The 22,112-nt window shown below is 42.3% G+C and overlaps 1 protein-coding gene across 1 annotated transcript in view; it reads left to right on the top strand.

The window, feature by feature from the left end:
• The first annotated feature begins 252 nt into the window (after positions 1-252).
• The window catches only part of RAD50 (RAD50 double strand break repair protein), a 61,674-nt gene continuing 39,814 nt past the window's right edge, over positions 253-22,112 (top strand). Inside the window, exons 1-13 of the mRNA XM_075275005.1 lie at positions 253-336; positions 3,592-3,752; positions 5,599-5,682; positions 6,750-6,901; positions 9,060-9,245; positions 9,641-9,845; positions 12,030-12,158; positions 13,519-13,684; positions 14,511-14,704; positions 14,897-15,103; positions 18,707-18,889; positions 19,811-19,968; positions 21,447-21,622. Coding sequence (XP_075131106.1) covers positions 3,624-3,752; positions 5,599-5,682; positions 6,750-6,901; positions 9,060-9,245; positions 9,641-9,845; positions 12,030-12,158; positions 13,519-13,684; positions 14,511-14,704; positions 14,897-15,103; positions 18,707-18,889; positions 19,811-19,968; positions 21,447-21,622 — 1,969 coding nt within the window. The 5' untranslated portion in view covers positions 253-336; positions 3,592-3,623. The remainder of the gene's footprint in view (positions 337-3,591; positions 3,753-5,598; positions 5,683-6,749; positions 6,902-9,059; positions 9,246-9,640; positions 9,846-12,029; positions 12,159-13,518; positions 13,685-14,510; positions 14,705-14,896; positions 15,104-18,706; positions 18,890-19,810; positions 19,969-21,446; positions 21,623-22,112) is intronic.

Genomic DNA, 22,112 nt, shown 5'->3' on the forward strand with positions numbered 1-22,112 from the left:
CCTAAACATGAAGGTGTGAATAAAGCCTTTGTCTCCTTGTCTTATATTCCCGTAGCTGACAGACACAAACTGAGGCAAGAACCGGACATGTCATAAACGCATTTATTTCAATGTGAATACGGCAGAAGCGGCTCCGTTCTACGTTTGAGGAAGTCGTGTCACCAAAGCCGCAGCCTCACAAGTCGCACAATCTTTGTCGCTGCAGCTGCGAGCTCTGCCATTGGCTGAGAGGAAAAAAGGCGGGATAGAGAGCCGGGAGGTGGCGCCACCGAGAGGGGAACACACCGGGCAGCACTCGGTACAGGACGGGCACATAACGGGACAGGCGGGGCTCAGGTACGCCGAGGGCTGAGCTGTGCACGGGCCTGTCATGGCGCCTCAGTGTGACAGGAAATGGCGGGAAAGAAGAAGCTACGCAGAGGTCTCCTATGTGCGGCTACAGCATAAGGGAAATATACTGTGTATATATATATATATATATATATATATATATATATATATGTATATATAGTGTATACACTGCAAAGAGGTTCTGCAGAATCTGCGTGTTATGTGTTAGGCTTGTTGCAATGCTTTACTGCAGCAGCCATATCTTTTGCACTGACAAGGAAACACTTCACAGCTCTCCAAGAACTTCAGCTACGACTTAAGGAAAGTCCTGCAAAAATCTGTCTTCGATTTTTGGCACTTTTAGGTGAAAGAATATCGCGGCGTTCACACTGTCCGCCCTGCTGTGATTCCGACGAAATTTCAGTAAAAAAAAAAGCTTAGGGACGTCTTGTCTGTTTAAAATCCCATTCGTTTCAATGGATTTTTAAAGCAAATTGCCAATGTCCATATACAGCCTCTCCGCCGCAAAACCGTTTTGTTTAGTTTTTTTTGCATGGGCGCAAAGTCTTTCATGTCCGTGAAAAAAAAAACGAAGTCGGGCATGCAGGACTTTGTGTCCGAGCAAAAAAAAAACAAAAACAGTTTCATGGCGGAGAGGCTGGATATGGACGCCGGCAGTTTGCTTTAAAAATCCATTGAAATTAATAGGTAGAGATGGCAAGATGTCTCTGAGATATTTTTCCTGGAATTTCAGCGGCGCAATTGTGAACGCGGCATCGGCCTCTCCTTTTCTTTGATCGAGTTATGCTACATTGTACGGTATATAGGATAGGTCAGGACGGGGTCACACCTGCGCCCGGTCTCTGCTTTAGCCAATTCGGCAGGTTTTCGTCTTCTGCCCCGAGAAACTGGACAGGGGACGGAAACCCAGCGGTAACCAGATACAAAGTCCTGCATGTCCGACTTTGTGTCCTGCTTAAAAAAACGTTTTCGCCACGGAGAGGCAGAAGACGCATATGAGCGGTCACTTTGCAAACCCATTCAAGTGATTGGGTTTGAAAACTGACTGCCAGGTTTCCGTCCTTTGTCCAGTTTCTCGGGGCAGAAGATGGAAACCCGCCAGATTAGCTAAACCAGAGACCGGGTGCAGATGTGAAGCCGCCGTCATCTGTCAGTAGTGGTGATGCTCGGGACACTGGGAAAAAAAAAAGTCAAAAAGTGAAGAGGACTTTGCGGTGGCCTTCTGTCTCAGATTCCTCTCCACTTTTCAGTCCTGTCCATGCCATGGTGGAGAACGTCAACAGAAAGATCTTTGTGATGATGCCCCATTTGTGGTCACGTAACCTCTGCAGCCACTTGCTGCCTTCTTCAATGATCTCCACAAATATCAGACCAGTCCGTCATGTGACATTCGTGTACAGGTCGCAATTCGCAGCCCCTGATCTATTTTTTGTTTCAAGTTGGAGAGCCCCTTTAGTTACACTTTTGGGTCCCCTGATCCTTGTCCTGCCCAATGTGGCAGGTGCTGGCCAGTCAGAGAATGAATGGCGAGGTGGCCTGTGCAGCTCTGTCTTCATTCATGTCTATGGTAGTCAAAGAAATAGCTAAGCTCAAGTGCCCATACACTGCCACCTGTCCATTCCTGTGCCTGGATGTAGTGACCAGATACCACCTATCTGCCACATCATGAGCTCCATATTATTGCTAAAGGTGATCTCATAGGTGGATATGCCATAAATGTCAAAGATGGTTACACCCATATAATAGGGACATTGCTTCTGGGTTGTAAAATCCTACAAGCAGCACTTTTCTCTCTGCATATTTCGTGGGGAATCCACATGGACCCCATTAGGGTAAGTTCTCACAGGGTTTTTTGGACCGGATTTTGACCCTGAGGCCTCCTCAGAATCCAGTCCAAAAAATGGCTAGCCGTGACAGGATGCCGGTGCTAGTCGCGGCGTTCCGCTACGGATTAGGCTCAAATGAATGGGCCTAGTCAGGAGGAAGTGTCGTGGCAAGAAAGGGCAGCTCACTTCTTTTTTTCTGTGAATGGCAAAAAAAATCCGCTAGCAGAAAAAAGTAGTGAACGGCTCCCATTGTAGGCAATGGGGGACGGATTCCACATCAAAATCCGATCTAAAAAACTCTGTTTGAACTTACCCTTATAGTCTATGGCAGGGGTGCCCAATACGTCAATCGCGATCTACTGGTAGATCGCAAAGGACGTATGGGTCGATCGCGGGATGCAGGGATCCCCGGTGTCTGTCTGTTCACAGTGCAGGCTGAGAGTCATCTCCGGACACTGGCAGGCGGGGCTGCCGCAGCCTAAAGGAGTTGTCCGATTATATATTTTTTATAGTTTAAGGGTAAGTTCTCACAGAGTATTTTGGTCAGGATTTTGAGGCCGTATTCACTTCAAAATCCTAACCAAAAACACGCTCGGGTATTTTATCCGGGAGCCGGCCTCCCAGAAAAAGAAGCAAGGTGCTCATTCTTCAGGCCGTTTCACCTCGCAATTCGGCCTGAAGACACTCCCTTCTCCCAACTAGGCCCATTCATTGGGCCTAATCCGGAGTGGAGCATGCGACTGGATACTGATGCCGGCATTCAGTCGCGGCTACCCGTTTTTTGTACTGGAACCTGAGATGGCCTCCGCTTCAGGTTTCGGTCAAAAAACCCCTATGTGAACTTACCCTGATAGTGCCGCTGTAGGGGGGTATGAACATAGAAAATCATTACTCACCTCTCTGGTTCAGCGTCGAAAGGTCCGGTCTTTGGTTTATAGGTCCCCACACTGATGTCACGTTTGTGCTACATTTTCAGGAGGGTGTTTTGCAATTTTAATGTGTCCTTTTGGGAATGAAATAACGGTAGTGTGAACCCTTCCTTATACTTGAGTACATAGAAGCCGCACTAGCATTTGTCAGTGTGTGTGAGGAGGAAGTGTTTCCTGCCGAGACTACCCACATATGTCATCATTCCCTTATGGAGTAGTAAAGCAGTGTATATACCCAGCTTTATGTAATAAAGGACAAAAACCTGATTCATTCCAACCACACAGGATCCAAGTAGGATATGTAATAGATTTATGCTGTTTCATCATTACAGGCTGAAAAGTAACAGGGTAGACATGCTTTAGGTTGCCTTGGACATGACAACTTGGCCTATTTCTTGCCCACAATTTTGATTGCATAATGATAGTATCTATGTATGTGTGTAATGCAGTGTACCGTAACTATAGCTCTGAATGTTTTTTTCCAGGTCTTGAAGACTGTAAAGTCATTTTCACCAAGATGTCTAAGATAGAGAAAATGAGCATCCTGGGTGTGAGGAGTTTCGGAGTGGAAGATAAAGATAAACAGGTTATAACGTTCTTCAAACCGCTGACCATTTTAGTGGGACCAAATGGAGCGGGAAAAACTGTAAGTTATACAGTATATTAGATGCTATATCAATAAGGCCGGTTCACATCTGCGTTAAGTCCGTTCCGTTCCCCTCTCTGCATGAAATATGTGGAGAGAAAAGTCCTGCAAGCAGCTCTTTTCTCTCTGCATTCTTTTGTGCAGAAACCACATGGACTCCATTATAGTCTGTGGGGTCCGCGGGTTTTCTTAGGTAACTGCTCTTTTATGCGGATATATATATATATGTAAATTTTGAACTTGCAACCATTTGATTGCAAGTCCCATAGACTGCAATACAATTGTATTGCAGTCTATGGGAGATGCACAATGTTACTATTGAGGCTGGTCAGGGGAGGCTCGCGCGTGGCACAGTAACAGGTCGGCCGCTCTTGCAGAGCGATTGCCATGGCTATCGGGTCTCCTGCACAGCGGAGACTCAGTAGCTATCGCAACTGCTCTGCAGGAGCGGCTGCCATCTTTAAGACCCCACCCGGTCCTCTATCCTTCACATGTCTTCAGAGTGCCCTGCCCCCCCGCCTCCCTAGACTAGTATTGTAGAGATGCAGGGAGTAGGCAGGGCTTGGTGCAGCTGGAGAGTGTGGGTGGGGAGACTTGAGTACCCGCCCACACTCTCCTAAGGCCCGCCTTCTCTATAATACTAATCTGCAGGGCGCTCTGAAGCCACATGAAGGACAGAGGACCAGACCAGCAGAGCGCAGCGGCAGCAGGTAAGTTGAACGACGTTCACAAGTAGATAGATATTACTGTACATAGACAAGTCATTGTACAGTAGTATTATCTACTCGTGAACTTGCCTCGTCGTCCTTACAGCAGCGCAGCACACAGTGATTCACCTGCTGCATTTGGACTATAAGACGCACCCCCATTTTCCTCCCATATTTGGAGGGAAAAAAGTGTGTCTTATAGTCCGAAAAATACAGTATGTCATAATAAAATCACATGATTTTATAGGATGATGGACTTCTCTAGTTGAGCAAACTGATAGTATTGTTTGCTAGAATTTGGGGAATCCCAATTATGTGTACTGTGTATAATTTCATAAGTAGGGAAATGCTTTTTTGAATTTATGTAATATTTTTGAACATTTTGGTTGACTTTTTTTTACACTTTATTTGTGTCCCAACTGGGGGCTTGATCAAACAATTGCAATACTACAATATTTCTGCTATGGAAACCATTGCTGTAATACAGAGTCTGATTTGACCCTCATAAGGTGTTAAAAACACAAGAAGGTTTTGAGAATGGCATTCCAGACGTCGCCATGTTTGTTGTGTAAGGATAGCTGAGGAAATGACATTTTATATGGGCATGTACCATATGCTAATGGAGCCTAAAGTGTCTACTGGGCGGCAGTGAGCGTGCCTGTCACTCAATTCAGACTGTGCACAACTGGGGTGAGGAGGTGATAGTGGGGGTCCCAGCTATCCACATACTTTTTTTTTAATGTAGATTGTGAGCCCCATATAGGGATCACAATGTACATTTTTTTTCTCCTATTAGTATGACTTTGTAGAATGGGAGGAAATCCACGCAAACATGGGGAGAACATACAAACTCCTTGCAGATGTTGTTCCTGGCGGGATTCGAACCCAGGACTCCAGCACTGCAAGGCTACAGTGCTAACCACTGAGCCACTATGTTGCCTCTACTATCCACATACATAGTAAGTTACCTAAATAGTAAGTTTCTGTTGAACCCCAGAGTTACGGCTTTAGTTTGGAATCTTGTTTCATTGCGATGACCATAAGTGTATTTAGAAGAATGAATCCTTTTGTGTCAAAGATGACAGAATGAAGCGCTTGTATGAAAAGTGAATGATAAATATTCTCTCCTGACATTGCAGACCATTATCGAGTGTCTCAAGTATATTACAACAGGGGATTTTCCACCTGGATCAAAAGGAAATACCTTTGTGCACGACCCTAAGGTAATTCATAATGGTTATTTAGTAACTATAGAGAGCAATTCTACTACTGTATAGTGTTCGAGTCCTTCTTCCGTATACATAAAGAGGAAATTTATTGATAGATTATAATCTTCTGATGTTTCAAGGATACAAATGGGATGTTCATATTGTTGAAATCTGCGATATTGGACCAAAATTACTTTATAGAATAGTCAATCACACAGGGGAAGAACATCCATGAATTAGATCCTTAAAGGAATTTTCCACTTTACTAATATTGATGGTCTCTCTTTAGGATAGGGCATCTATATTGGATCTGTGAGAATGCGATACCCAGACCATGGTAATGTTTACATGCCGGGAGCCACGCTGTTCTCTTGCCGTCGACCCACACGCCATAGAATTAAGTGGGACAACACTGCAGTACCTAAACCTGCTGCTACACTTTGAACGATTAGGCTAAGTTCACACAAGGTTTTTTGGACTGGAACCTGAGGCGGAGGAAGCTTCAGGTTCCAGACCAAAATACGGGTAGCTGCGACTGGATGCCGGTGCAGTGCACTCTGCTCCGGATTAGGCCCAAATGAATGAGCCTAGTCAGGAGAGAGTGTGTACAGGCGGATGTCACGAGGCGACTCCGCCTGAAAGAGCGAGCATGTCGCTTCTTTTTTCCAGGAGCCGGAACACACAGTTCCCGGAAAAAAGAACTGACCGGCTCACATTGATTTCAATGGGATCCGTTTTTTTGGTCAGGATTTTGAGGTAGATATGGCCTCAAAATCCTGACCAAAAAACCCCGTGTGAACTTACCCTCAGTGAACAGCTTGGCTCCCAGGATGTAAACAATACCGGAAGATGTTCTGTCCTCAAGCATCTAGTCTGCAGAGGTCCTAGTTGTTGGACCCTCGCAGATCTAATAGTGATGTATGATCATAGGGATAGGTCACCAGTATTACAAGGTGGATAACCCCTTTAACACAAGGCAGCCTAACCATATTGTATATGTACTTTACTAGAAATTAGGCTTTGCATACTGGATAATGAGTAAAGTTGAAACTGATATTTTATATTTGATTCCATATTTTCAGGTTGCTCATGAAACAGATGTCAGAGCCCAAATTCGTTTACAGCTCCGAGATGTAAATGGAGAAATGGTCGCTGTGCAGAGGTCCATGGTGTGTACACAGAAAGGAAAAAAGACTGAATTTAAAACACTGGAAGGCGTCATTACAAGAATTAAGTGAGCTGACTACATTTACTTTTCTTTGATCGTTCAGTGGTCTGAAATATCTCCAACTAAATTTTAGTGCAGGTTTGCATGAAGCAAAAAATTGGTGGTGCAAATGTACAAATGAAGGTGCATATACAGTCCTATGAAAAAGTTTGGGCACCCCTATTAATCTTAATCATTTTTAGTTCTAAATATTTTGGTGTTTATAACAGCCATTTCAGTTTGATATATCTAATAACTGATGGACACAGTAATATTTCAGGATTGAAATGAGGTTTATTGTACTAACAGAAAATGTGCAATATGCATTAAACCAAAATTTGACCGGTGCAAAAGTATGGGCACCTCAACAGAAAAGTGGCATTAATATTTAGTAGATCCTCCTTTTGCAAAGATAACAGCCTCTAGTCGCTTCCTGTAGCTTTTAATCAGTTCCTGGATCCTGGATAAAGGTATTTTGGACAAACAATTCAAGTTCAGTTAAGTTAGATGGTCGCCGAGCATGGACAGCCCGCTTCAAATCATCCCACAGATGTTCAATGATATTCAGGTCTGGGGACTGGGATGGCCATTCCAGAACATTGTAATTGTTCCTCTGCATGAATGCCTGAGGATTTGGAGCGGTGTTTTGGATCATTGTCTTGCTGAAATATCCATCCCCGGCGTAACTTCAACTTCGTCACTGATTCTTGAACATTATTCTCAAGAATCTGCTGATACTGAGTGGAATCCATGCGACTCTCAACTTTAACAAGATTCCCGATGCCGGCATTGGCCACACAGCCCCAAAGCATGATGGAACCTCCAGCAAATTTTACAGTGGGTAGCATGTGTTTTTCTTGGAATGCTGTTTCTTTTTGGACGCCATGCATAACGCCTTTTTTTTATAACCAAACAACTCAATTTTTGTTTCCAAAATGAAGCTGCCTTGTCCAAATGTGCTTTTTCATACCTCAGGCAACTCTATTTGTGGCATACGTGCAGAAACGGCTTCTTTCTCATCACTCTCCCATACAGCTTCTATTTGTGCAAAGTGCGCTGTATAGTTGACCGATGCACAGTGACACCATCTGCAGCAAGATGATGCTGCAGCTCTTTGGAGGTGGTCTGTGGATTGTCCTTGACTGTTCTCACCATTCTTCTTCTCTGCCTTTCTGATATTTTTCTTGGCCTGCCACTTCTGGGCTTAACAAGAACTGTCCCTGTGGTCTTCCATTTCCTTACTATGTTCCTCACAGTGGAAACTGACAGGTTAAATCTCTGAGACAACGTTTTGTATCCTTCCCCTGAACAACTATGTTGAACAATCTTTGTTTTCAGATCATTTGAGAGTTGTTTTGAGTAGCCCATGATGCCACTCTTCAGAGGAGATTCAAATAGGAGATCAACTTGCAATTGGCCACCTTAAATACCTTTTCTTATGATTGGATACATCTGGCTATGAAGTTCAAAGCTCACTGAGGTTACAAAACCAATTTTGTGCTTCAGTAAGTCAGTAAAAAGTAGTTAGGAGTATTCAAATCAATAAAATGATAAGGGTGCCCATACTTTTGCACCGGTCAAATTTTGGTTAATGCATATTGCACATTTTCTGTTAGTACAATAAACCTCATTTCAATCCTGAAATATTACTGTGTCCATCAGTTATTAGATATATCAAACTGAAATGGCTGCTGCAAACACCAAAATATTTAGAACAAAAAATGATTAAGATTAATAGGGGTGCCCAAACTTTTTCATAGGACTGTATATACAGCAGCGGTAATGCATTGCGGTTCTTCCCGCAGCGCTTTAGACAGAAGGTTCGCAGAGGTTTCAAATGCAGACTTTCTGTTTCAATCATACTTATGGGGAAACCATTAGCTTTTCCACAGGTATAATTGACATGCTACAATTTCCAAAACTGCTGGTTTGGGAAATCGTGGCGTGTCCGCAGCACAGTTTTTACTGCAATTTAAGCATGGAATTCGCTATAATCCCATCCAGTTTTCTCTGACTGTAAAATGCCACAGTTTTTCCTTTGGTGTTTCCGCCATGGGCAATTTGCGGCTTTTACACCATGTGGAGCCCCGGCCTAAACGTGAGAGCATATTTACATTTGATGGGGAAATTTACTGCATTTTATATACACTAACGTACTTTAATAACCAGTTAATTCTGTTGCTAGGCATGGAGAAAAAGTAAGCCTGAGCACAAAGTGTGCCGAAATTAACAGAGAGATGATAAGTGCCTTAGGAGTGTCCACCGCTGTACTCAACAATGTCATATTCTGTCACCAAGAGGATTCAAACTGGCCTTTAAGTGAAGGGAGGCAGCTCAAGATCAAGTTTGATGAGATCTTTTCCGCAACCAGGTAAATATTTAAGTTGTATTCTCTTTCTTTCCTGGTCTGCGAAACCTCTCACCACCTGCACGAATACAAATAAAACCAAAATAAATCACATAAACCCCCTAAATACATATATTTTCTGAAAGTAGATACCTGAAAGATTCTGAAAATGCCGTCTATTAATCACTTTTATGCAATTTTACATAACATTGGAGAAGACTTTTTCTTTAATACTGTGCTATTCTGAGAGAGCATGCTTATGGTAGAGCCCATAGAAGACATTTTCATGCTATGTGGCCACTTGCCACTAGTCCTCAGCAGACTTTGTATATTGTAGGTATGGATTATGGTGTGTTTTAGTGAGATTTACCATTCTGGTATAAAATTGAATATTGCAGTGAAGTGTATTTTGTTTTTAGATACATAAAAGCGCTAGATACGTTGCGACAAGTGAGATTGAAACAAGCTCAACGTGTGAAAGAATGTCAAGCAGAACTTAAGTATCTGAAACAAAACAAAGAGAAAGCCCATGAAATCAAAGACAACCTGCACAGTAAAGAAACGCAGCTGGCGGCTTCTAGAGAAAATGTGAAGTCTATTGAAAATCAACTTGAACCTCTCAAAGTAGGTTGTGATGACGATACGGTGAAATTCCTTGAACTTGTTTTCCGTACTGTTTGTGGCATATGTCAAGTACCGTATATACTCGAGTTTATATAGCGCTGTACTGTGAGAGCGGGGAGGAACGCCTATGGACGAGCGCTATCAGGAGGGGGAGGAGGCGTTCCTCCCCGCTCTCACAGTACAGCACTATAGGCGCTGCTGTGAGGAAGGGCATTCCTGACTGACTGTCAGAAACGCCCTTCTGATGGTGAACAGCTACGGTATCAGCACTGAAAGCTCTTCATCGGGGCACAGAACGTGAAAGCCGATAGTGCGCTGAATTCAGCAGTTTATAGAACTGCCTGTGCCCAAATCGGTGAAAGGGCCTCTTTAAGTGTGCAAGTTGTCCTGGTTGTAAACATGTCACTCGGTTCTGAGCAGCTGTTATCCATATCCATTCAGCCATTCCAAAGATGTAAGCCCTTTTAGTGTAGATGCAGTATCCTGTATCATCGCTAATGAGGCTTATAGCTTTGGAAGGCCTGAACAAAACCATAAAAAAATGCTCAGGTAATATGTCATTTGGTTTATTGGACCTTGGCATTCAATAAAAATTTCCTAGTAACTTTAGTTTTGAGATTTAACCCCTTACCGACATACGCCGTAATAGTACGGCGCATGTCGGGTCTGTAACTATGGCGACCGCCCGGGAGCCGGATGGCCGCCGGGTGTCTACTGCTTTAAGAAGTAGACAACCGGCTCTAATGTCTCCGATCGGTCCGGCATTAACCCCTCCGGCTCCAGGGCCGACGGCATGTTGACATGACAGCTGGGAGCCTTTACAAGGCTCCCAGGCTTGTCTGCAAATTCTCTCTTTTGCAGGCTGGTCTAGGCAGCCTGCAAAAGAAAGGATGATTTTTTGCAATGCATTAGCATTGTAATGCATTGCATTAGTGAGGAGACCCCCTGGGGTTCAACACCCCTAGGGGGTCTAATAAATGCAAAAAAAATAAATAAAAAAAAAGTAAAAAAAAATATAAAAAGTATTAAAAGTTCAAATCACCCCCCTTTCCCTAGAACACATATAAAAGTAGTTAAAAACTGTGAAACATATACATGTTAGGTATCCCCACTTCCAAAATCGCCCGCTCTACAAATCTATAAAAATATTTTTCCTGTTCAGTAAACGCCGTAGCGGGAAAAATAGTCAAAAGTGCCAAACCGCCTTTTTTTCACTGTTTTGATTCTGATAAAAATTTGAATAAAAAGTGATCAAAGCAATAACATTTCCCGAAAATGGTAGAAATAAAAAGTACATCCGGCCCCGCAAAAAAAGACGCCCTATGCATCCCCGTACACTGACGTATAAAAAAGTTACGGCCGTCGGAATATGGCGACTTTTATAAAAAAAAATTTTTTAACACAGTTTTGGATTTTTTTTAAGGGGTCAAAATGTAAATAATACCATATAAATTTGGTATCCCTGGAACCGTACCGAAACCTAGAATACAGGGGACATGTCATTTTGGCTGCACAGTGAACGTCATAAAACCAAAGCCCGTAAGAACGTCGCAGAAATGCATTTTTTCTTCAAATCCACCCCATTCTGAATTTTTTTCCTGCTTCCCAGTACATTATATAGAATAATTAATGGTGGCATCATGAAGAAAAATTTGTCCCACAAAAAATAAGACCTCATGGGGGCTACACGGTGGCTCAGTGGTTAGCAGTGCAGCCTTGCAGCGCTGGGTCCTGGTGTTCAAATCCCGCCAAGGGCATAAAACCATCTGCAAGGAGTTTGTATGTTCTCCCCGTGTTTGCATGGATTTCCATTCCATATTCCAAAAAAAGACATACTGATAGGGAAAAATGTACATTGTGAGCTCTATACATTTAAAAAAAAATAAAATAAGACCTCATTTGGCTCTGGGAGCGGAGAAATAAAAAATTATGGGGTTTAGAAGGAGGGGAGTCAAAAATGAAAATCAAAAAATGCCATCGGCGGGAAAGGGTTAAGGGTTATTTTATACATGAAAAATAAGCCTTCAGCCTCAGGTTTTATTCAGGTTTTATAGCAAGATGTCGGATGATCCCCAAAAGGAGTTTATGATGCCTTGCAAACAGAGCTCAAGCTCTATATTGTAAAATCTTCTAAAACTAATTTATTTAAAAAAAAAATTTGTATTTGTTTTTTTTTTATTTTAGAGCCGTCTATCTGACATTCAAAGAAATCTTTCCAAAGTGATGAAGTTTGACAATGACATCAAATCGCTGGAAAGCAGAAAAAGAACTATGGAAAAAGACAATCAAGATCTGGAGGAAAAAATTGAAAAGGTCAATAAGATATTGACTGATACAGCTTACTTAAAGGGATCCTATCAGTCACACACAATTTTTTATAGGTACCACATCAGAATAGCCTTAAGAAAGTCTATTCTTCTCCTACCTTTTGTTGTCTTCTCCGCGCCGCTGTTTGCCTACAATCCCGGTTCTTGTTGGTATGCAAATTTGCTCTCTCACAGCACTTGGGGCGAGCCACAGCACTCAGACAGCACTGGGGGTGTCCCCAATGCTGCGAGAGAACTCTCTCCAGCGCCGCCTCCATCTTCGTCAGCAGCGTCGTCTTCATCCTCTTCTTCCAGCGGTGACTTGTAACTTCTAGGCCTCGGGCCTTGGGCAGAGCAGACTGCGCAAGCCCACAGGCCACGAGAAAATGGCCACTTACAATACTGTGCAAGTGGCCTGTGGGCATGCGCGGTCTGCTCTGCCCGAGGCCTAGAAGTTACAAGCCACCGCCAGAAGAAGAGGATGAAGAAGCCGCTGCTGACGAAGATGGAGGCGGCACTGGAGAGAGTTCTCTCGCAGCATTGGGGATGCCCCCAGTGCCGTTTGAGTGCTGGGGACCGCCCCCAGTCCTGAAAGAGCTAATTTGCATACCGAGAAAAAACGGGATTGTAGGCGAATGGCAGCGCGTAGAAGATGACGAAAGGTAGGAGACGAATATCTTTTCTTAAGGCTATTCCGACGTGGTACCTAGAAATAATTGGGTGTGACTGATAGGATCCCTTTAACACCTATGGAAGAGGACTTTTTACTTTTCTATAAAATGCTGTAGATAGTTTTGTTAGCGCTTATGCGGGTCAGGAACGAGTATTTGCCAGAACGTTCATTCACCTCATCAGTGGCTCATGCGGATGTACTACTCACATAGTGCAAACTGTATGGCCGTATGAACACTTGTATCTCTCACCAGCTGTATGCTTTGGTGTGTGTGAGGGCAAATCAAACAAGCGCCAATACATGACCTTTGTAAAGAGATTCTTAAATAAACATAAGAATTAAAATGGAACTTTTCTGAGAGGCAGAAGAGCCACATGAATTTTCTTTACTCGCAATACACATCGCCCTGACTTATAGTTGTATCTGTCTGCAATTCAACTGTGTGGGCCCCATGTTCGACAACATTTCTGTTAGGTTTCTTTACAGCTAATGCTAATAATAGATTCTTCTAACCCCTAGGTGTTATAATATTGAGGACATGTTGGTGGAAGTGATTTAATCTAGCGAGAGAGAATAATATATGTTATGACCGCGAAGTAGAGGAAGGGTCAGCTCAGACATACCCTAAGGATGCTTGTGGAAACGTTTTTTCATGTTGCTATGATTGTATTGATGTGAAGTTTTGTAATTTTAGGTCTTTCAAGGAAGTGATGAAGAATTAAATGAGATGTATCAAAATCACCAGAGGACTGTGAGAGATAAGGAGCGAAAACTGAACGATTATCAGCGAGATCTTGATCGATCAGTTAAAGACTATCAAAGATACAACCGAGAGAAAGGGGAACTGCTGGTGCAGCAAGGTCTGTTTGACTTTTTCTTTTTTTGCACAGTACACACAGGGGCCGGGCCTTTACTAGATACAACTCTGATAGACTCACTGTAAATGGAATCAGTCTCTGTCTGCACATCGCACTGGGTCACTGATTTTTATCCACTGGAAGTGAATGATGAAGGTTCCTATCAAATAACTGCAAGTAAAGATCAGAACTTGGAAACGAAAGAGAAACAATTATGGAAATTTGAGTTGGAATTGCAGTTGTCTGAGTGAACTAATATACTTTTGTTATGGTAGCTGCTGTGATGATGTCCCCGTATCATTGCTGGCCCTGTGCCCCTCCTAGGTTTGTTCCAGTAAACAAAGGTAGCTGCTCCCCTCACCCTTTCTTTGTAGGTATATAAATAGTGATGGAACTGGATATGAACTCAGTGTAATGGCTAAGCCAGTCTCCTCCTTATTAGAGAAGAGTGAAGACATAAGGGGCTGAGCTGACCCAAACAAATACACCCGAAGGAGAAAGCGGCTCAGAATGTACCTGGGAGTGTAATGGGACCTGCACTGATATAGTTAGAATTCTGCTTTGTGTTTTTCCTGTAATTACTAATATAAATTTATGAGTAAATGAACACTTGGGTATTACCAGTTGGTGGGTTTATTCCTGCGCTGCCAGGAGAGGGCCACACAGAGAGGCACTGATACATCCGCCATGTGGTGTAGTATCCGCTATAGTTATAGAAGATTGACACACAAAAAAGAGCACATGAGCAATTTAGTTTTCCCCTTTTATTAATATTTTTATTATCTCCTTTATATTCTTTGCATCTACATTCATTTCTATTTTTCATTAGGCCGTCTGCAAATGGAGGCCGATCAGCATCAACAACATATCAGAACACGAGACTCTCTTATAAAAGCTTTGGCGGCCCAATTGGAATTTGATGGGTTTGAGCGTACCCCATTCAACAACAGACAGACAACGAGCTTTCAGAGGCTGATCAAAGAGAGACAAGAGAAGGATGAAGCAGATCTTAGACAAATGATGGTAAGGATAGAAGGCAGACACACGTCGCTTTATTACATTCTTCTGAAGATAATGTCAGCAAATGTGTAAGATCCTGTTTGATCATTTCCACCACAATATTGAATCAAAAACATTGTTATAATTGTCGACATCACCTGCAAACATTTCTCCGCTACGTATGATACTAATCCACAATTGTTTTCTGCACCGAAGAGAGAATTTTCAGATAAGGAAACAGTGAAGCAGAGACAAGTAGATGAAATAAGAGATAAGAAGACAGGCCTCGAGCGTACAGTCGAGCTGAAAATTAGTATGCAAAGCAAGAAACAGGCCGACCTAAAGAGCATCAAGTCAGAGCTCCAGCAGCTTGAAGGCTCCTCAGACCGGCTACAAGAACTTGACGAAGAACTCGTAAAGATGGTGAGTTGTATCTGTGTGCCATTCACATCTATAAAAAATACCTTTTATACATATATATATCTCAACAATTACTTTTAAATTGAGTGTGTTTGGTGTCATATGACTGGTAGGATTCTCAGCTTTTCCAGTTCTACCTGTAAAATTTCCAGAGGATTCCCCATTTGAAAACACAGTCAGTATTGGCATAATTGCTACTTTTAATCCCAATTATGTATTCCAACTGGCAATATCTTTGTATATAATATAGATACAACTACGATCCTGGTGCCATGTGTAATCTGAGAATGTCATTTCGATCTGCTTGATGTTATTCTCCCCCTCTCCAGCCTCCTTGTATCACACATGAGCCCTATGTGCATCTAATAGAAGCAGTGTTCAGATTTCAGCTCTCAATAAGGGAATTCATAAAGAGAAGGAGGATTTCACAGAAAGGAGACACAATTCCTTAATAAAGTATATTACAAAATGTATTAATGACACAAATACCGCCAGAAAGTCAAAAGAAGGTCCAACCTTTGGTAATGCTTTAAAGGGGTTGTCTGTTTGACTAGCTTTGGCCAGGAGATCTATGATGCAGAACCTGGGGATTGTGAGCTGGTCCCTACCCTGCGTCACATGCTCTGAACCAGCCCCTGTCCCCAGGATCGCTCAGCCTGCTCTCTCCTCTACAGTTTTTACTGTATTATGCTCTCGGGGTTGGCTTTATTATAGACTGCTAGCCCCCATAACACTAGTAAAAACTGACGAATAAGGGGGACCAGAACCAGCCCAGAACCTCCCATGTCCTGTATGAAGAAACCACCAGTCAAAGTAACTTATAAAGAATTCTCTTGTTTATGCAATAAAAATCATATTGCCACATTCTGAGAGCCTTTAAAACTTTTTTCTTTTGTTAGTATAGCTGTATGAGTAATTCTTTTTTTTTTCTTTAGATTGTGAGCCTCATATAGAGATCACAATGTACCTTTTTTTTTTTTTTCTATCAATATGTCTTTGTAGAATGGGAGGAAATCCACGCAAACACGGGGAGTACATACAAACTCCTTGCAGACGTTGTTCCTGGTGGGATTTAAACCCAGGACTCCAGCGCTGCAAGGCTACAGTGCTAACCACCGTGCTGCCCCGTAGCTCTATGAGTGATTCTGTGGTGATCCCAGGCAGATCCTGCTGCCAAACAGGCGGTTGTCTGTGCTGCAATAGGGAACCAGCAGGGAACAATATTGTCTCTAGTGTTGGTTATATATAAATTGTGGTGTTTATCCGCCATCTCTTGCACTTCTATTGGAGTGCTCTTTATATGACTTGATGTCACTGTATTACAAGGTATTGCTCGCTGTAATTCATGTTTAAGGGAATTTTCAATTGTTTTATTTATTTATTTTTTTGTAATTGCCAATCTTTTCTTAACTCTAAAGACTTCATCTCTATGATTGTGCTTGTATATGAGTTTGTCAATTCATGGTCACTATTGAGTAATTTAAATTTGTAGCCAGTGTCCTCTGGTGAATAAAAGAAAAAAGTAAGACAAACATGGATTTAAGGGCACAGCAACATCTCAAAAAAACATAAAGTACCCCTAGATTTAGTCCATAAATATACGCATATTCAAAACCAAAGTAGCAAAATAAACCAAGAAACAGAATTGAAAATGCTCAAAATATAAAATTTAATTTATTAAATACACATAGATGACAATACAAATTTAGTTATAAAAGGTGGCAGACCATGACCATACCATCAGGCAGGTATAAGAGTAGGTAGAGTGTGTATAGATGACATCACAGAGTAGAGGGGCAGGTTATATTAATCTATGCCTAAATCTCCCCAAATAACAAAGCAAGATGTGGAATCCAACTTTCAGTAATCTCCATAGGTGGCCTAGTGACTAGATATAAATAATCCCTCATATAACATGTCAAGTGACATATACATAGAGACCAACAAGGTTAGAGAGGGGTAACCACAAAGAGTCAGAGAAGCATAGAGACAGGCAACATGCCAGGGGAAGAAAAAGGCCATACAACCAAATCATTAAAGATAAAGCATATCAAACTGAAAGTAACATACCCATCAGTGATGAAAATAGAGGTAAACCTCGCTGGACAGTATTATTATTATTTATTTTTTAAACCACTTCCGGACTGCCCATAGACTATATACGTCCGGGAAGTGATTGCCTAGTCCTGACAGGACGTACCGGTACGTCCAGTCAGAACACAGTAGTTGCATGGAGATCGTGCAGCTACTGAAGCTGGGAGCCGGCTGTAACTTCAGCCTGAGCTCCCAGAGAGATGGCAGGGAAGATTTTTTTTACCTCCCCTGCCTTCTCGATCGCTGTGTATACAGCGCTCAATGAGCGCTGTATACACGGCTATGGGCACCGCCATGATGCGGCTGCCCTCTGACCCGGCGGTCACGTGATACGCCAGGAGCAGCGTCTTGCTAGAGCTGCTGGGTCCTACAGGACCCAGATCATCTCTGTATACTGTGTATACAGTGTGCAGGAGGCTGTATTCCTCCTGCAACTGAGGCTAAATGTACCAGCCTCAGTTGCAGGGGAAATCAGTCTCCAATACAAAAAAAAAAGGATCAGATGTCCCCAAGGGTCTCTTATCACCTTATGGGGACACCATCTGAAAAAAAAAAAAAAAGTATTATAAAAAAGTTTAAAAAAAAAAAAAAAAAAAAAAAGTAAAATAATAATTAAAAAAAATTAATACGCTAATAAAATGCTGTTATTAAAGGTTATAGCCCCACCCCCGACGACACCATACAAAATAAAAATTACGGTAACGGAGAGGAAAAACTATATTATAAAGTTTTCAGTGACACGTTGTGTTATTAAATAAAATAATAATAATAAATTGAAAACCAGACACAATTTCCCTCCTATTATGTTTTATATTTTCCCAGATATAAAAAAAATTAAAACACATTCGAAAATAAAAACAACATAAAAATACAGCCCTATGTGTCCCCGAAAAAAAGACGCAAAAATTAGTTGACTGAGACATACGGGAAAAATGTTACAGCCCTCAAAACCGCACATACAAAATAAACCTAAAATGGGTCTGGTCCTGGATCACAAATTGGCCCGGTACTGAAGTGGTTAAATAATAGACTTGTAGTAATGTTTTGAGGGCTTCAAATTTATTACAGAAAAAAAACTAACGTTGGTTCACACCTGCGTTCAGCTGTCCGTTCTGTGGTTTCCGTCTTCTGCATGCCAAAAGACGGAAACCACAGACCGGGTCCGGCCGTGAGCGGCGGTGAGCGTTTTATGCTCTCCGCCGCGAAACCGTTTTTTTAAATCCGGATACAGAGTACTGCATGTCCGACTCTGTGTCCGGATTATAAAACCCGGTTTCGCGGCGGAGAGCATAAAACACTCACCGCCGGACATCTTTCAAACCCATTCAAATGAATGGGTGAGAAAGACTCCTGCGGGTTTCCGTCTCCTGCTCTGTTTTATGCAGGAAATGGAAACCTGAAGTACGGAGTGCCGGGCGCAGATGTGAACGAGCCCTAAATTGTGTATGAACAAAATAACGTGGATTCACAACATTGCAAACGTTACTAAATTTTATTTCTGGTTTCTGTCAGGAACGTGAGTTGGAGAATGTAGAGAGAAGCTGCAATGTGGATTCGCTGAAAACTGAAGTTCTGCAGCTACAGAATCAGAAGTCTGAGCTCGATACAACCGTCCGTAAACTGGATCAGGAAATACAGCAAATGAACATGCACACGATGACTCGCACGCAGATGGACATGCTGAAAAAAGATAAGGTAAAATCTTTAAATTGACACAACGCATTTAAAGTAAGGACTGCACAGCCCAAGATGCATTGATCTCCGCTTCCCAGCAATATCTACGCAAACGAACATGAGATTCTTAGGTTACGTTTTGATCAAGGTATAAGCCCATGGTGACCTCTTTGTAGTAGGTCCCTATGATATTGGGTGCAGCACAGTGGAGAATCGGACTGCTAAAACAGCGCTTACCTACGGACCCCATTGACTATAATGGTGTCTCTTTTGTGTCCGTCGTTTTGAAGCTGAAAGCGGCAGAGAAAAAAAACCCTCCTTTTTGTTGAAGTTTTTTTCTCCGCCAATTTTCAGAGGACTCTGCAACAGTCTCCAATGGAGACTCTAACACAGTTCTGAACCTAGCCTAAGACTTTAGGCCTTCCCCGCCCTCAGGGTCACAGCATCTTCTTTCAAATTGTATATTTGCATAGATGTACTTGCACAAATACAAATTACCTCCCGTCATTAATAACTTGTACATCATTTACTCTGCTAATAAGGTTGGGTTCTCATCTGCGCTCCGGTCTCCGCTTTGCAGGTTTCCATTTTCTGCCCAAGAAACTGGACAGGAGATGGAAACCGACAGTCACTTTTCAAACCCATTCATTTGGGTTTGCAAAGTGTCCGCCCGTGAATGTATTCTGGTCTCCGGTGCAAAACTTTAGTTTTTTTTTTAACCGGACACAAAGTCGGACATGCAGGACTTTGTGTCCGGTTAAAAAACAACAGTTTCACCACGGAGACTACAAAACCCTCACGGGCGGACACTGACTACCGGGTTTCCATCTCCTGTCAAAGTTTCTCGGGCAGAAGACAGAAACCCACAAAGCGGAGACCGGGCGCAGGTGTGAACCCACCCTAATATGTATTTTCCACTGTTATCTTTTCACTGCATTATAGGGCGAGAAGGATGATCACATCAGAAAAATAAAGTCTAGACACCACGATGAGTTAACTTCATTGCTGGGGTATTTTCCAAACAAGAAGCAACTTGAAGATTGGTTGTATTCAAAGCAAAAGGAAATCAATCAGACCCGGGACAAGCTGGCCAGGTTAACGTAAGTTTACTGTCAGCAATGCTGCAATAGTTTTTGCTTTTTTTGTTCATGATTACTTTTGTTTCCACCTTCAGCAAACACAGACCTATATGATTCATGTCTAGTTTTTTTGGGTTTTTTGTTTTCTTTTTCCTTTTACACTTTTTTGCGGTAAAAGCACGTTAAGAAGTCATGGGCAGATTTGCTTGAACCACCCCACATACTCTTATTGTTTGCTTCTGGAAGTTAAACTATATTTACTATATTACAAGAAATTGTAGTGGTGACGGTCATTGAAATTGGTTGTCACTGTTCTTGAGATTTGTCCAGCAGCAGGAACACTTGTTGGCTGGTCCTGTGTCCCAAGGTTTAAGATCAGGGTAAATTAGTGCAATTGGTGATCCTTTTGGGAAACCTTTTTACTGCACTAAATATTGCAGGGAAAAATGTGTCAACCAGTGACAGGGTGTAGTAAAGCAATTGTAATGACAAGTATGGGAGTCTTCAATAAGTTATCAGCTGTGATGGCAACCAGTCGCCGCACTGCAATTATGTATCAGGGATTGAGATTAGAGATGAGCGAGTAGTGAAATATTCGATATTCGTTTCGAGTACAGCCTCAATATTTAACTACTCAATCGAATATCAAATCCCATTATAGTCTATGGGAAAAAATGCTCGTTTCAGGGGAAACCACTGTTCGGCTAAAGGAGAGTCACCAAGTCCACGAGTAGCAGGAGGAGAGTGTTTAGGAGGAGCGAAGTGCAGTTAAAGTGCACGGACCCCATAGACTATAACTGGTACATGCGCTTTAACTGCACAGTGCTTGCAGTTGCGCTGATATTCTGTTCGGGGGGCAGGGGGTGTCCTCCTGCGGACTCCTTACGGACGGGAGGCAAGCGCTAATGTGAACTTACTCATCCTGCAGAACCAGCATTGATTGGCCGAATGCTATACACTGAATAGCATTCGGCCAATCAATGCTGGTTTGAATCGAATCTTTACTGCGAATAGGAGTAGTATTCGAACGAGTACGATTATTTCGAATACCTACTCGATTGAATACTACTCGCTCATCTGTAATAGAGATTGTTATAATATGGCAGTGCCCACCGATCACAGCTGGCCCAGCACCTGAGCGCTTTCCATACAACCCTGTTTGTGCACATTTTTGGTCATTAAGGAGTATCGATTCTCTAACTGTGAGTATTCTAAAGGCTTCGTAATAAATTAGGTTTTCCAAATTGCACAAGCAGAATCCATTCCATCATAACACTCCCAAAATTTCAGCAAAAAATCCAAACTCCTGATAAAGATCCTGTTCCAGTGAGTGATTCTTCACACATTCATTCCCCCATGTCTGTGGTTTTAAATGTGCCGTTTGCATCATCGAAACTATGTCTTGCAATGTAATTTCCTCATTTTGATAGTATGAAAACATTCTTCCACTAATGTAACTTGATCAAAATTTTAATTGTTTTTTCTTCCATTTCTCTTAGAAAAGAGCTGGTTTCAGCTGAACAGAATAAAAGCCATATGAGCAATGAACTGCGTAAAAAGGAAGAGCAGTGCGCGTCATATGAAGACAAGGTATTTGACGTTTGTGGTAGTCAAGACTTTGACAGCGATTTGACACGTCTACAGGAAGATATAGAAAAAACTTCTAAACAGCGAGGTGAGATGTGTTTTGTTTGTTTTTTTTTTTAATTGTATTTTGCCCATTTCTTTTTTTTCCTTAAACTCCATTTAGGTTTTTAACTTTTTGATAACTAGTCCTATTTTGTTATTAAAGGGATTCTATCATTAAAATCTAATTTTTTCTCGTTGACACATAGGAATATTCTTAAGAAAGGCTATTCTTCTCCTTCCTTTAGATGTCTTCTCCACGTCGTTGTTTGGTAGAAATCCCGGTTTTTGTCAGTATCCAAATGAGTTCTCTCGCAGCACTGGGGGCGTCCCCAATGCTGCGAGAGAGATCTCCAGCGCCGCCTCCATCTTCTTTTGGAAGGGCCTCTCTGCGCATCTTCTTCCGGAGCTGGGTTCAAACTTCTAGGCTTCGGGGCTAGCAGACTGCATATGCCTACATGCCACAAGATAATGGCCACTTACTGTGTAAGCGGCCATTTTTCTTGTGGCAGTGGGCATGCACAGTCTGCTCTGCCCGA

The sequence above is a fragment of the Leptodactylus fuscus genome, chromosome 5 (genome assembly GCF_031893055.1).
Source record: "Leptodactylus fuscus isolate aLepFus1 chromosome 5, aLepFus1.hap2, whole genome shotgun sequence".
In the NCBI taxonomy this organism is placed as follows: Eukaryota; Metazoa; Chordata; class Amphibia; order Anura; family Leptodactylidae; genus Leptodactylus; species Leptodactylus fuscus.